This window comes from Canis lupus, chromosome 5, assembly GCF_011100685.1.
Source record: "Canis lupus familiaris isolate Mischka breed German Shepherd chromosome 5, alternate assembly UU_Cfam_GSD_1.0, whole genome shotgun sequence".
NCBI classification, from domain to species: Eukaryota; Metazoa; Chordata; class Mammalia; order Carnivora; family Canidae; genus Canis; species Canis lupus.
In genome coordinates this window covers 16,877,265-16,891,492 of record NC_049226.1, presented here as the reverse complement: position 1 = coordinate 16,891,492, position 14,228 = coordinate 16,877,265, and the positions used below count along the sequence as shown (strand labels likewise).

Genomic DNA, 14,228 nt, shown 5'->3' with positions numbered 1-14,228 from the left:
ACTCAGAAATGAGACGTTCAGGGCTGCAGCAGCACCCCAAAATCCCAGAAACAACCCTCCCGGCTTGCTGCCTCATCAATAGCACCCACCACCGAGAAAGGCCTTTAATCTTCTCTGTTTATATTCTCTGAGCAGTTTTTTTGTGTGTGTCCTCCATATGTGTCAAAGGACAGAAATCTAACAATCTTGTGTCGTTCAGACTTGAAATAAAAATTTGTATGATAGACTCACAGAGATGAACACTCCTTTAAGACACTATATGTGTCCCACTCCATAAGGAGGCTGGCCCATCCCTGGGCATGCTTGGGTACATTCGCTGCCTGATTGCCCCCAAAAGGCAGAAGAGGCTGCTGAAGGGACAAATTCACAGAGCATGGAGAAACTTGGGAGATTAGCTCCTCACCTGCTGTGAACACCTGACAAACATGGCCTCCATCTACCCAGATCCTTGAGAGTCAGAGGTCACAGCAGTGAGGTCCTGGTGGGGCGGACGGGGGACGTTTGGTTAAGAATCTCCTGAATCATATTTGAAGATTCAGGACATGATTTCAATATTGCCCTATTGATCACTTAATCAATGTGCAGAAATTGGAAGATGTATGTACAAGTGTACATTCCTATTAGAATAATAACAGCTAATACTAAGCACAGAAAGGTCAATAAATGTGAAGCTATTGTTATTATGATGATTTTAGATTGATTACAAAAATAACCTAGTCCTTAAAAATGGAGAGTTGTTGAGATGAACCTTATTCCATAGGATTTTTAATTCAATAAACCCCTCTCAATGTTAGCAGCAGTGGTATTAAGCACTGCACAGTACTTTACAGAACAGCTTTATGTACACCAGCTCATTGCATTGCTGATCATCTCCTGTGTGCCAGGCACCATACTGGTGGGAGTGGGGGCACTCACTGATTAAGAAGACCCAGACCCAGGCCTTGAAGAGCCCAAGATCTAGCCAGGAAGGGGTGGGAGAGCAGTGGAAATATATAAAACCTAGCTTCTTGTTATCATAAAGGCCAATGCAAAGGGCATTCTGCAAGGGATGGGAGCCATTCACTGATAGGGAAGCATCAGGAAGCAGGGGAGAATAAAAGAAAGCCACAGGGAGTAAGTCACTTGTGCACCACTGAATGCACAAGTAGGTTCAGACAAGCCAAATTCTGGAAAGGGGCACTGGATTCCCAGAACCGTGTGTGGATGGTCAACCTGAGGAGCTAGAGGGAGGGGTCCTGGCAGGAACAGGAGAGAAGAAACAGCAAAGGCAGACTGAAATCAGATTCAGAAAGGCCTTGCAGAGCAAACCAAGGAGTTTGGCTCTAGAGTATCATTAGATGTGTGAGCGGGTCAGACCTGTGCTGGGGAGAAACACTGCAGGTAGCTGGGTGCTGGACATGAGGATGTGGAATACAGGATGGAGATGTGGGAGCCTAGGGACCAGACACCACAGTTAAAATTGCACCCTCCAGTGAACAGAGCTGAAGCCCCCAGTCGGCACCCCTTGCACCTAGCTTAGTGCCTGACCCATAGAAGGCCCTCCATAAATGTTGTTGAACTGTATGGAGCCGCAGGGTCATGCAAAGAAAATAGAATTAAAAGTCGGGTGACTGGGAGAGCTAGTTCAGGCCCACTATTGACTGGCTGCGGGACCCTGGGCCACAGATTTAACCTCTCCTGTTCTCGATTTCCACGCTGGTAAAATGAATCCAATAATGCCCTGATCTCCCTGGTTTAAGCTGTTCTGAGGCTCACAAGAGGGTACAGACTGAAGGTGCAGAGCACCAGCCCAAGCGGGGGACCATGCAGGCCCGGCCACCGGCACCCAGGGATCGCCTTGCTCCGGGACCATATGCAGGCAGAGCTGGCGCAGCCGTCAGCAATTACCTGCGCCCCAAACCAGACACCTGCGCTCCACTTCCGCACAGGCAGATGGTGCAGTCTGGCCGCGCGCCAGGGTGTACGTAGGCTCCGCCCTGGGACGCTCATGCCGGTGCCTCGCCACAGACAGCAGCCCACAGCAGCCCACAGACAGATGCAGTGGAGAGGGGGTCTGGAGCACGGGGCAGCCAAACTGTGGCACACCCAGGGTACCCCATCCCTTCTACAAACAGCATCCCTCTCCCAAGGTCAAGGGAGCAGCAAGGCCAACTGCTAAGATGCTAACACTACTTCAGCAGTGAGTGGAGAAGGTATCTGCTCCCTGCTTCCCACATGAAGAAACTGAAACTGAGAGAGATTTGGTGATTTTCAGCTGGACAAAAGGTATTGAGAGATGGAGCGAGAGGAAACCCAAGTCTCAACTCCAAGTCCACTATTTTTCTGTGGTCTGGTGCTGCTCTGGTTCCACAGACCACTGTGGCCTCTACTGGGCAGGGGACAGGAGTTCTCCCCGCACCCAAAGCCAGCTGTGCCCCCTCCAGCCCAGTCACTTGGCCATCCCTCATGCTATTCCACATACCCTAAGGTTACTGGGGATCCAAGCCAAGTGTAAATCAGTAGATTAAGTCATGAAATACACACAAAAGAATGCCTTTTTAAGAAAAATAGTTGCCTTGTTCCCAACTCTTCTTGTCCTCCGTGACTGGAAATGATTGGAAGCTGATCCTACTACTATACCATTTTAGATTCTGCTGCTTGGAAAGAACCTTTAAAGAAATCTGGTCTAAATGCCTCCCCTGGATAGGCATATCTCTGGGTACAACATCATCACCAAGTGCTCATCCAGCCTTAACTCACACACCTCCCCAAACCCTGAGCTCATCATTACCTCTCTGCCCAACTCTGGTGATTAGAAAGTCCTTGCTTCTCTTTAGCTGAAACCCATGAGACTCTGTAAGGATCTAATGGTCTCTGCTGGGGTCACAAGAGCATACCAATCTCCCCTTCGTTTCACACCCAGTTGACATTAGGAGGCAGCCTTCTCTCTTGCTGACTCAGTGGTCCCATGGCCTTCAACCGTCCCTCAGAAGGCACACTTGTGATTCTTTGCTCAGCCTCCAGACACACTATTGTGGGGTCCTGTTCTTCAGAGAGTAGCATGAACCTCTGCTCTCACAACACCTAGAACAGTGTTAAGCTCACTCCATGTGCCATCTCATTTATTCCTGACAACAGCCCCAGGAGGTAGATATGATTATTGCCCCCATTATGCAGAGGAGGAAACCGAGAAGTAAAGGAACAGAACATGAGCTACACAGCAAGAGGCAGAGCAGCCTCTGACCATCTCTGCTGTCCTGTGGTCCCCAGAGGAGAGCTGTAATCTTCTCCAGCAGCTCCAGCAGAGCCACAGGAGTCCAGCACATCTGGTTTTGCATCCCATTCTCTCCCACTTATTACTGTGCCACCCAGGCAAGCCATGTCTCTGGGTCACCTGGTCTGTAATAGGAGGATCCACCTGCTAGGCTGTTAGGGAGATTAAAACAGCTTTAGAGACATGCCCCAAGGCCTGATATTCCACTTTAGCTCCCATTCCCCCCTCCAGGAGACCCATTGCAACTGGGCTCATGGGAACTAAAACAGTGAAGAAACTGGTGCCACAACCTATGGCACTGGGGCCTTCTCCAGGAGGGAGCCAGGTTCAAGTCTCTAGATCCCCCACCCGGCCTAGAGTTACTCTCTAAAATGATTTGTCAAGTGACAAGCAAAAATATATTACCAATTTAAGAGTGTGATTTGCCTGCAACTTTTTAATCCTCGGGCTGTTGTTGAATAGATTAAAGTGTCTGCTTTGATCCATGCATTTAGATGGAAACATAAATATAGCCATCACTTACTCTCTCAGCCGCCAGGATGGGTGTCATGCTGCATCACGCTGGCTTCCGACCCAGCCAGGCTAATGCATGAGAATGACCTTTTTGCCATTCAGATCCTTCTAGTTCTGCTCTGGCCCATGCCCGTAGGGCTGCCACCTAATCTGACCACAGCTCATGCTGGGAAGGAGTCACTCGGGAAAGGGTGGAGCAGTGGACCCCAGTCACCCAGTGCTGCAGACTTCCTCCAGCTCGGCAGAGCCCTGCAAGAATAAATCTCCGGAGAAATAGATTTTGAAGAGGAATTTGGTACATAGATCTTCTGTCAGCGGAGCAGACTCCGGCTCAGCTGTTTTTCAGGCTCGCTGCTTATCCAGAAATACATCTATTTTTACATGGATCTCTGGCGAGATTTCCTCTTCCTTCTCGGGGTGGGAGTTGGTGGAGGGAGACAGAGGCCAGGGAGTGGCCATGGTCATGGGGGCATGGGGGAGCTGGGAAGGGCAGGCCCAGGGTCTGGCACAGGGAGCCTGCAGCTTGGGCAGAGGATAGCTGTGCCAGTGCTGAGCCCGGGGCTTCTCAGGCCTTCCTCCATCCTCAGGCATCCCATCCTAGCCCTCTGCAAGTCTCCATCAGCATTCTGGCCCCTCTACACCCCTCCATCCACCAGCTACATGACCCCCACAACTCTGCAGGGTCTCCCCATGTCCACAGGGCTGCACAGCCACACAGAGAAACACCCATACACCGAGGCCCCCCACTGAGCATGCATTGAGATGGGCTGTGCACGCCTGTGCATGCAGCTTTATCCTGGGCCTGCCTATCAATGCCAGGCCACTACCAGTGACTCTGAGCAGCCCCGCAGACTATCTGGCAACATGGCCAGCAGGGTCTGGAGGCAGTGTGCTGTGTGGAAGGCAACTAGGCCTCACAAACAGCCTGTGAAATGTCCAAAGTAGCAGGAGGGCAGGATTCACAAGAACCTTGGCCATGTGGGGGGCCACGTAGTTGACCACGCACCAATGGAGCCAAGAGCTTCCAAGGGACCTGATGGCAGGCAGGAGAGACACTTTTGTGCCTCCTTTCCCAAACCTCCTTGAGTAAATTAAGCTCCTTTCTGGCCCAGACCTAGTGTGCTGCAAAGCCCCAGGTCCCCCAAGATAAGCAAGGGACAGCAAATAGGCACAGGATAGGAATAACGTCACTGTGTCTTTATCTACTGCCCTGCCTGGTCCTGTCCTTTGCCCTCTCCCACAGGCCAAGCCTCCACCCCCAAAGGCTTCTGTTCTAAGAGGGTTGCAGGTCTCTGCCCAGCCAGTCCTACCCAAGTACCAGGCCCTGCCTCTCCCCCTTGCCCTGTGTGCAGACCCCCACCACACAGCATGTCCAGTGGGCCCTATGTGAGCTCTGCTCTACCCACACATGTTTATGGACCCACATCTGGCCTCTCCTCCTGAAAGCTTCCAGTTCCATTCTCAGACTCATCAGCCCCTACCACTTTGGGGGCCTTGCTTCTGGCCCCTCTGCATCCCTTCCCCCTCCCCTCAGCAGTGCCAAGCCCCTCCCCTGCTCAGTTTCCCATCACTCCTGGCCTTCTCCAGCCCCGCCCACACACGCTGACACACAGCACCCATGGGCCTTACGGAGCCTGATGCATGTTCCCACTCCTTCCTCCATGCCACCCAGTCTCCCCTCCACCCCTACACTTGGAAATGCATGTCCCCCCCACCCACAGCCATCCTGTCACTCACTCATGCCCTTTATCCCACTCCTCTCCCTTGTCCTTCCTAATCCTGCCCACCAGGGCTGCCTGGCCTCACAAGTGGGACCTCTCCTAGCTCCCCTCCTGCCTTTCCAGGTGCCCAACTGCACCTGCTCTTTCACTCTCTCTAGCTCTTCTTCCTCCTCCCACCTCTTCTTTGGTCATCCCCTGAGATTCTAACCTGATTCCCTTTCTACCCTGTCTCCCCCGGACACAATGATCTACACCCCACTCCTCCATGGCCTCTCCAACCCTTCAACCACTGCTTCCATGTGAAGAGCGCCCAGGTTAGCATGGCCAGGGCTCACAGAGGGTTCCCAACTACTCATAAGTCAGTTTCAGCTTCGTAAGGAATTCTGGTGTCACTCCAAGTTGGCTTGAAACAAATACTTCATCTGCCCTCCACACCCAGCACCTCCCTGTCGAGGGACCAGTGAGTTACCATCTTTCTCTTGTGTCCTAGGCTGGACCCAAGGTTACTGCCCCTTTCTCCTTAGCCACCCTCCCTCCAACCCCACACACATGCAACCAATCAGCAAGCATCCTCTAGTCGCTTTTGAAATGCCTTGGCACCTGCCCAGACCTTCTATTCCCACACCCCAGGTCCCAGCTCTCATTTCCACTCACCAGGACTCTTGTAGGAACCACCTCATCTGTCTTGTCCTATGTGTAGAAAGAATAATGCCTGTCCCCCCAAATATCCAGGCCCTACTGCCTGGAGCCAGGGAATATGTTGAATATGGGACTGCAGATATTTAAAATTAAGATTAAAGACCTAAAATAGATTACCCTGGATAATCAGCTGGGCCTTTAGAAGCAGAGAATTTTCTCTGGTTGAGGTCAAAGAGACGCAGAGAAACAGTGGGAGAGACGCAGCAGGAGAAGTCAGAGAGCTTCCAAGCACAAAAGGGATTTCAGGCACTGTTGCTGGCACTGAGGTATAAGGGCCCATGTGCAAGAACCGGGGTACAGCCACTAGGAGATAAAGGGAACCCCACTTTACAGCCAGCAGTGGAATGGGGGCCTCAGTCCTACAACCACAAGAGTAGGTTTCTGCCAACAACCTGAATGAGCCTGGAAGTGGATTCTTCCCCCAGCCTCCCCACAGGAGCCCAGCCAGCCAACATCTGATTTCAGTCTTGTATAAACCCAGAGCAGAGAAAACTGTCAAGCCAACCTGCACTCTGGCCTGCAGAACTGTGAGATAATAAATGTGTATTATCTTAAGCCACTAATTGTGTGGTAATCCGTTACAGTAGCAGTGGAAAACGAACACACCCCACCATTGTCCATTCAGCAAGCCACTGCTGTAAGATCGCCCTCGCACCCCAAAACCTTGCAGGACCCCAACGCACAGCATGGATGTCCCAAACCCTCAGCCTGACGTCTGAAAGACTTGGCCTCCAACTTTCCCTTGTAGCTCACCTCCCACAGAAACCCCCACTTAAAATACACTAGCCACCTAAAATCCTCCAAAATCGCTCTGAGTATTCCCAACTCTGGATCTTTACTCACACTGTGCCCTTTCCCATCCTCTCCTTCTGCCGATCTAAACCTGAGTTCCCCCTCCTCCAGGAAGCCTCCCTGAACCTCCAGCCTGAGAAGCCTCACTCCCCTGCTCTCTCTGCCAACAGGATACTCAGTACACATCACTTTGTGTTAGATTGTGTCCCTCCCTCAACAGCCTTCCCAACTGATGGCAAGACCCACAGCTGTCATTTCTCTTCTGTCCCCCACTGTGCCTAGCACAGCTCTGGGTACATAGAAGAGGTCAAGAGAAACCTGTTGAATCACAAACAAAATGGAAATATTTTCAGGAACTGTCCTATTGAGCGCTAGATTGCAGATGTGAGGACCAGAGAGACCATCCAGCTGGGACCTAGCTGCCAGGGACCAGGAGAAAGGCCAGGAGGCCCCTGTGCATGTGGTGAGGTCGTGAGAAAGAACAATTCCAAACCGCAGAGTCCTGAGAAGGCCCGGAGCCAGGTGGTGGGAGGGGTGAGGTGCCCTCAGCCAGGCTGATGATCCTGCATCAAGAGCAGGTGAGCCAAAAGAGGTCCAGAGGCAGGACCAGAGGGCAGCTGGGCTTAGGAGTCAGGGTAGATTAGCTGGGACCTGCAAACCAGCCATTACCTACCTACCTGGCAGTGAGAGGGGACCACTTGGGCTGTCACCAAATGCAGGTCAGACACCCATGAAGATTCCGGAGAGGCTGGAGAGAGAGGGAAAAGGTAAAAGAGAAAATATTAAGAGGGCAAGGCGAGGGAGGAAAGGGGGGAGAGAAAACAGGGAAAAGACGTGAGGAATAGAGAGAGAGGCGTTTCTCCCTCAATGGCCCTTGGAGGTATACCACGATCCCCAGAATATCCCTAGCCTGCTGGGGTTAAGGTGAGTTAAAGAAATGGAAACACCCCCCCCCCCTTGGCCACCACAACTAAGAAATTATGTAGAGTAATTAATCAAAAGCTAATGAGAAATGTGTTTTCTCTCCCGGCCTAGCCCCACATCATATTCTTATTAGCTGAGGTTATTACAATAGTAATCATGCGTGCTCCAGGCGCAAATTGGGTTTTTTGCTCCACTGCCACCAATTTAGAAAACCATTAATGGCAAGATAAAGCCCCCATGGATCACACCAGACCAAGCCTGAGGAACTTGCTGCTGGTTCCCTGTTCCCACTGTCCAGAGAGGGGGCTTCCCAGGGACCCAGAGGTCTGACCGCTGGAAGGAGCCAAACACTGGGGTGGTAGCAGGGGTGCTGGGCCTGGGCACGGGAATCTTGGATCTCACACACACACACCCTCCAGTGTAACCACTAAGGCAGGGGTGGCCCTCCTGAAATGAAGCATTAAGCTGAGTTTGCCTCTGGGGTCCCAGCCATCCCCATTTTGTCTTGAGCCCTCTGCCCCTCAGAACCTATTCTCTAGAAAAGGATGGCTACATCTACAGTTCCCAGACACAAGTACATAATCAGGTGCTGCCTCTTACTAGATCCTTACTAGATCCTGTAAAAAGAATTGTAACACAGTTTTTCATAAAGCTAAATGGACTCAATTTAACTCTGAAGTTGTCCTTCCTATTTTGTTTGTGGTTTTACATACATATGTATGTGTGTGTGTGTGTGTGCTTGTGCACATGCATACAAGGACCTTACGTGGTACATACTCAGGATTCTTTCTGTTGCAAGGGAGGGATTTAAAGTGATACTGCAAAAATGGAGATGTGGTGGCTCATGGAACTGGAAGAGCAAGAGTAAAACCAGAAAGTCAGATGGCACGGTCAGGTCTCTCTCCCATTCTCCATATCTCAGCACCACACTTTTCTTCTTTTTCTAAATTTGAGCTTCCTCCCTGGGTTAGGGTCATAGGAGGAATGAGCTCTGGGTTGGCAGGGCCAAAGGCTGCTCTGGGCTTATATTATCCTCACTTATGATCTCGGAGGAAAAGATCTTCATGCTCCCTCTCCATTCACCTGTGAAATGCAGGGCAGGACTCAATCGCTGTGGCCTGAGTCATGGGATTAATCCTAAGGACCAGGTGTCAGTACTGTCCTGCTGCCCCAATAGAACAGGGAAATAGCCTATGCACTAAAGGAAATAGGGATATGGTAACCAAGAAAGAGGGGCAAGTGGTGCTATGCAGATGAAGAAAGCAGGCATCTGCAAGAGCCAGCAAAATAAACATAATGTCAGTCCTCCACTCGCACTGCAAAATTTTTTCTGAAAGTCTCAGGAATTACCGAGTCAAATATACTGAGCCTCCAGAAAATGTCAAAGGCCAGTTTGACCACATCAATCTCTCAGGACTTACAAAGAAGAAAGTTCCTGTTACGTTAACCACAGTGGTGAGGTGCTAATGTAGGCTCTTAGCAACCTGACCAGTAAAAAGGAGCAGTTTCAGAATATCAGAAAGCCCATCTGTGACATCAGAACATACTGGCAACTCCTCCAGCCCACTTCTGACCTTTTGCACTGCAAATCAAGGTGTTCTCACAGCCGTAGTGCTATGGGTGTAAAGCCAGCAGCAATTTCTCTATGGAAGGAACTCCCCAGAGGCCCAAAGATCTCATGGAAACCCAGTCAGATCAGCTTGGACACAGTTCCAGAATGTCTAGCCCCTAACCACAGTGGCTTTCCGTTAGCCCCCACACTCAGTACATCTATGGTTTTCCCAGTAAATTGATCAGAAGGATGGTCAGGACATACTTTGGTTTGCTTTGATTATTTCTATCATTTATTATTTAGCTATTTGAACCTGGTGTCTCCAGAAGTCCCTCAATATAATAAACTGCCCTAAAACAGACCTGACTTTGAAGTAGAGACACTTCTTAGTGGCTGTTTGGCTTTGAGCAAAAACTCTTTGGCCTCTCTGATCCCCAATTTCTTCATTTGTAAAACTGTACCTTCAGAAATGGTCCTTGAGCCCACTGGGACAGCCAGAGACATTCTGGGACCTTTTGGTAAACTTTATTGCACACTCACTCAATGTCAGACAATGTGTGAGGTGTGAAGGATGAAGACAGGACTTCATCCTGGGTGGGGAGAATGCTGGGAGTAGAGACACATGTGATTCAAAGGAGAGTGCACACATCATCAGACAGGGATGACCCAAGGGCTATGCGTGTTCAAGAAGAAGAGGGTACTGCTTCCAGCTATGAGGAGGCCAGATCAGGTGGAGGAGAAGATGTCTACTCTGGTCTGGAAGGACAGATGACATGTGGTGAGGCAGGCAGAGCATTTCCTGCAGAGGTGATGGTCCAAGCAGAAGTCCAGAAACAAGAATACTAAGAGTGATCAAGCTCTGTCCTCTGAATCTAGAGAAGGCCCAGCTGGAAGGGTCCTCCCTTGTGGACCATCTGCTTTTTCTACCATCACTCAAGTCTCTTCACTGTGCAGTCATGGGTGACAATGCCTGCACACAGGTCAAGGGGTGGCATGGGAGAGGGGTTACCTCAGGACCTGTCCCTAGAGAATCTATGACACCCCCAGCAGGACCATTCATGGTCTGCCCCACCCCGGCACTTCCCCTTATCTGCCTCTCCAGCTTGGCCAAGGTTCAGTGCTGCTAATTAGCAGCCATGGGCTCAGCTGTCCCAGCCCCATCCCTATCAGAGGCTTCCTTTTCCTCCTGCAGGGAAAGCACAGAAGGTGGTGGCAGCAGGGGGGCAAAAGGAGGAAGGACCAGCTCTGGGGGTTGATGGAGGTGGATAAAAGGGAAGGAATGGAGAGGTTTGGAAATTAAACATTGAGTCATTAGGCTGGGCATGCTGAAGGCCTCTCTAATTCCTCCTTGAACTGGGCCTCCTTGTAGCACACAGTCCTTTCCCACAGTGTCTCATTACTTTAGTCTCCAAACAACCCTGGGAGACAGGTATTAGTATTTTTGTATGTCTTTGTTCTTTGGTCCACCCTGAGATCCACAAGAGAAGAGACCATGTCAGCCTCATCACTGTTGTGCATCCTCAGTGCTATATATAGCATCCAGCATGGAGTTGGCATCCAATAAATAGTTGCTGGATGGAACAGACAGACAGATAGATAGATGGATGGAATAATGAACAGACAGGCACACAAATGGGTGGATGGGTGGATGATGAATTATCCATTTTATGGATTGAGAAACTGAGGAATAGAAGGGGGAAAAAGTGACTTAATCAAGACCAATCTGACTGCTCTCAGCAGAGAGCGGCAAGATCAGCAGATCAGCACCAAGCCCCCAGTTCACTGGCCTCCCCAGCCAGCATGCTTCCCAACACCCCAAACTGCTTTCTCTTCACAGGTTTCTTGAACAGGTTCAGCCAAGAAAGGTCACCCTTCTGAAGCTCTGATTCTAATCCTTCCTCTGGCAGTTTTTCAGAAACCTAGCTATTGCCAACTTGGCTCCACAAAGAGCAGGATCCCCCAAAGCCAGTGACCATAGAAGAGAGACAGGGAGGCCTTCTCTGATTATCATTCTGGAAAAACCTGACTGAGAAAACTGGTAGGGAGGGGAAAGGCAGAGAGTGGCATCCAGAGCACGAGCTCCCACAGAGGAACTAAGAGTCAATGGTGTAAAGTGCACTGAGCAGGACTTGGAATCACACAGAATCCCAGCTCCTGGGGCGCCCTGGGTGGCTCAGTGGTTGAACATCTGCCTTCAGCTCAGGTCATGATCCCGGGGTCCTGGAATCAAGTCCTGCACCAGGCTCCTCACAGGAAGCCTGCTTCTCCCGCTACCTATGTCTCTGCCTCTCTCTGTGTGTCTCTCATGAATAAATAAATAAAATCCTAAAATTATTAAATTAAATTAAATTAAATTAAATTAAAAAATAAATAAAATAAAATAAAATAAAATAAAATAAAATAAATAAAATCCCAGTTCCTTCCCTCCTGCAAGCATCTGCTCTGGCTACCCCCCCCCCAGGCAGCCACCATCCCCACTGCCATGCCCTCCCTCCTTCTCTCAATCTCAATGAACCTGAATCCTAACCTCTCCAAGCCTATCACCCAGGCAACACCAACCAAACACGGGTCTCTGAAGGTGAAATCACTGATGAGGTGAAGTCCTGGCCTTGTCGGAGTCCCCTGGCCCTACCAATACTCCTTGCCCTCTTGCTCCCCTGGAAACCCCAAGCTCCAGCATCAAAACACATTCCTTTCCAGCCCTTCCACATCCTAATCTGGAGGTCTTCTCTTCCCACTTCAGCCTCACTTCTCCACTTCAGATCTCACCCACCATCCTAAGGATCTGGCATTCCTCCTTCATGAGGGCTCTGTCTCTCCCTCTGCCCAGAGGTCAAGCAGCACCCTTTCTCCTGAAGCTCCTGGGCTTCACTTCAGAGCCTGCTTGCTCTCTAGTTCAAGGGTCATTTCCTACTCTCCAGATAAAACTTCCCACAGTGAGCTCTGTCCCTTCCCAGGAGGCCACTGTCAGACTTCCCACCTAGTCCCTGGGGAAGCCATCTGGCTCCCACCCTACTTGTCATGCCCTCTTCCATTCTGGTTTTCTAAAACTCCCAGACCAGACCTGATCCTTCAGCTCAGGCCCAGAAGCCCTAAGAAGACAGTCAGTACACTTTTGGGTCTGTAGGAACATATGCACGTTTAATTGGAAAGGATCTAGAGCTGGAGAATTTTCTGCCCCCAGAAGATTTGAGATTCACTGCTTGGAAGTCCCATTTCTCCCTGACAGACAGCTCAGGTTCAATGCTTTATAACTCCATGTGAATTTTGCCCTTTCAAAGACCACTTGACAAGATTCTTCCTCCCTGGCGTGACACCTCCATGAATTCCAGGGACATAGGGCTTTGGCACTGAAGTCTCCTCACCACCACAGACTTTTGGCCCCCTCCCCCTGGCCCTGGCCTCAACATAAGGTATTGCTTCCTGTGCCACCAGGGGCTTAGTATGCAAGCCTCCAGCAGACATCATCCTTGCCCCCTTCCAAAACAGAGCCTTCCAGTGTGAGGCCCCTCAAGACCCTGGGGGTCTCCTGGATGAGGACATGGGTGCTCCCCAGGGAAGGGGATACACACAGTGGGTGCTGCATTAGAGGTGAGAGGGTGTTTTGTTACAGCAGGTGGAACCAGAACCCTGGTAAAATTAAGGATCCCATAGAATCTTGGAGTAACATCTTAAAGAGATCCCAAGAGACCACTTGATGCAACCAATCACTCAAAAACCTACTTCAGTAGCACCATCACTGGAACCAGCGCCAGAGATAGAGAGACAGACATTGCCCACTGGGGTGGTATTTGGGTGAGTCTCACTTTTCAGAAGAGGCAACTGGAGGCAGAGGGGCTCATGGCTTGTAGATAAGTAAAGGAGAGACACTAGGTAAGGCCCAAGCACCCTGTCTTCTTAGGTTGGGTGGAGAGTTCATGACACATGCCCCTGTCCAGTGGTCCCAAATGTGACTGCATAGGCTAGCCCCTGCTGCCAGCTCTAGAAGTGACTGGGAGGGCTGCCTGAGAGTGGGTAGTCACTGGAATTACCAGGTCTCTGTTTTGCCTGAGGCATGCAGAAGAGGGTGGGAGAGAAGCTGGGTAGCCACAGCCTGTGCATGCAAATGAGATGGCTGCATAATTAATCATTATCAAACAGTTTCATTAAGAGATGGAGCTTTGTGGCTGTTTGTCTTGGGAAAAAAAACAACAACAACACTGAAACAGCAGGAAGGGAACAGGAGAAGGGAGGCTCAGACAATTGAGACTCAACTTTGAAACTAAGGATTCTGCCCACAGGCAGAAGCCAAGGATCTGGGGGTGGTGACAAGATCTATTAGGAGAGAAGGCTGATGGCTCCAGGATGGTTTAGCCCCCAAATCTTAGACGTGGGCTCCCCGGAAGTAATCATAGCCCTCCTGGACAGGGATGGTGCCCCTCAGCTGTAGTCCACCAAGAACCACACCAGCCACCTCTACCCAGGCTTCTTTCAGCAGCTGAAGTTTGGGGAAGGAAGGTGGGCATCTCCAGGCTGAGCTAAGGGACCCATCCCAGAGCAGCAGTGAGATGCTTTCTGGAAATAGACTGCCAGCTTCTGAATAGAGGCTTCCCCGGGGAGGGAGCAGGTGTTCTATACACATCCAGACTCAAAGCTCAAAGTCTCCAAAATGGCCTCAAAGCAGTGTGGGACAGGGAGAAGCCACTTAGAGAATCCAAATCTGAGGCCCTATTTATCCTTAAATCTCCACTTATCCCCCTTGTGGCTAATGTCACAAGGCCATAGACTTCCTAGG

General features: G+C 50.5%; 1 protein-coding gene across 2 annotated transcripts in view; it reads right to left on the bottom strand.

Moving 5' to 3' along the window:
- BUD13 (BUD13 homolog) overlaps nucleotides 1-14,228 on the bottom strand; it is a 100,821-nt gene that overhangs the window by 27,874 nt on the left and 58,719 nt on the right. For both annotated transcript variants that reach the window (XR_005359212.1, XM_038536057.1), the window contains exon 10: nucleotides 7,656-7,726. Coding sequence is in view for 1 of the 2 variants with exons in the window: in XM_038536057.1 (XP_038391985.1) it covers nucleotides 7,699-7,726 (28 nt within the window). In the remaining variant the exon portion in view is untranslated. The remainder of the gene's footprint in view (nucleotides 1-7,655; nucleotides 7,727-14,228) is intronic.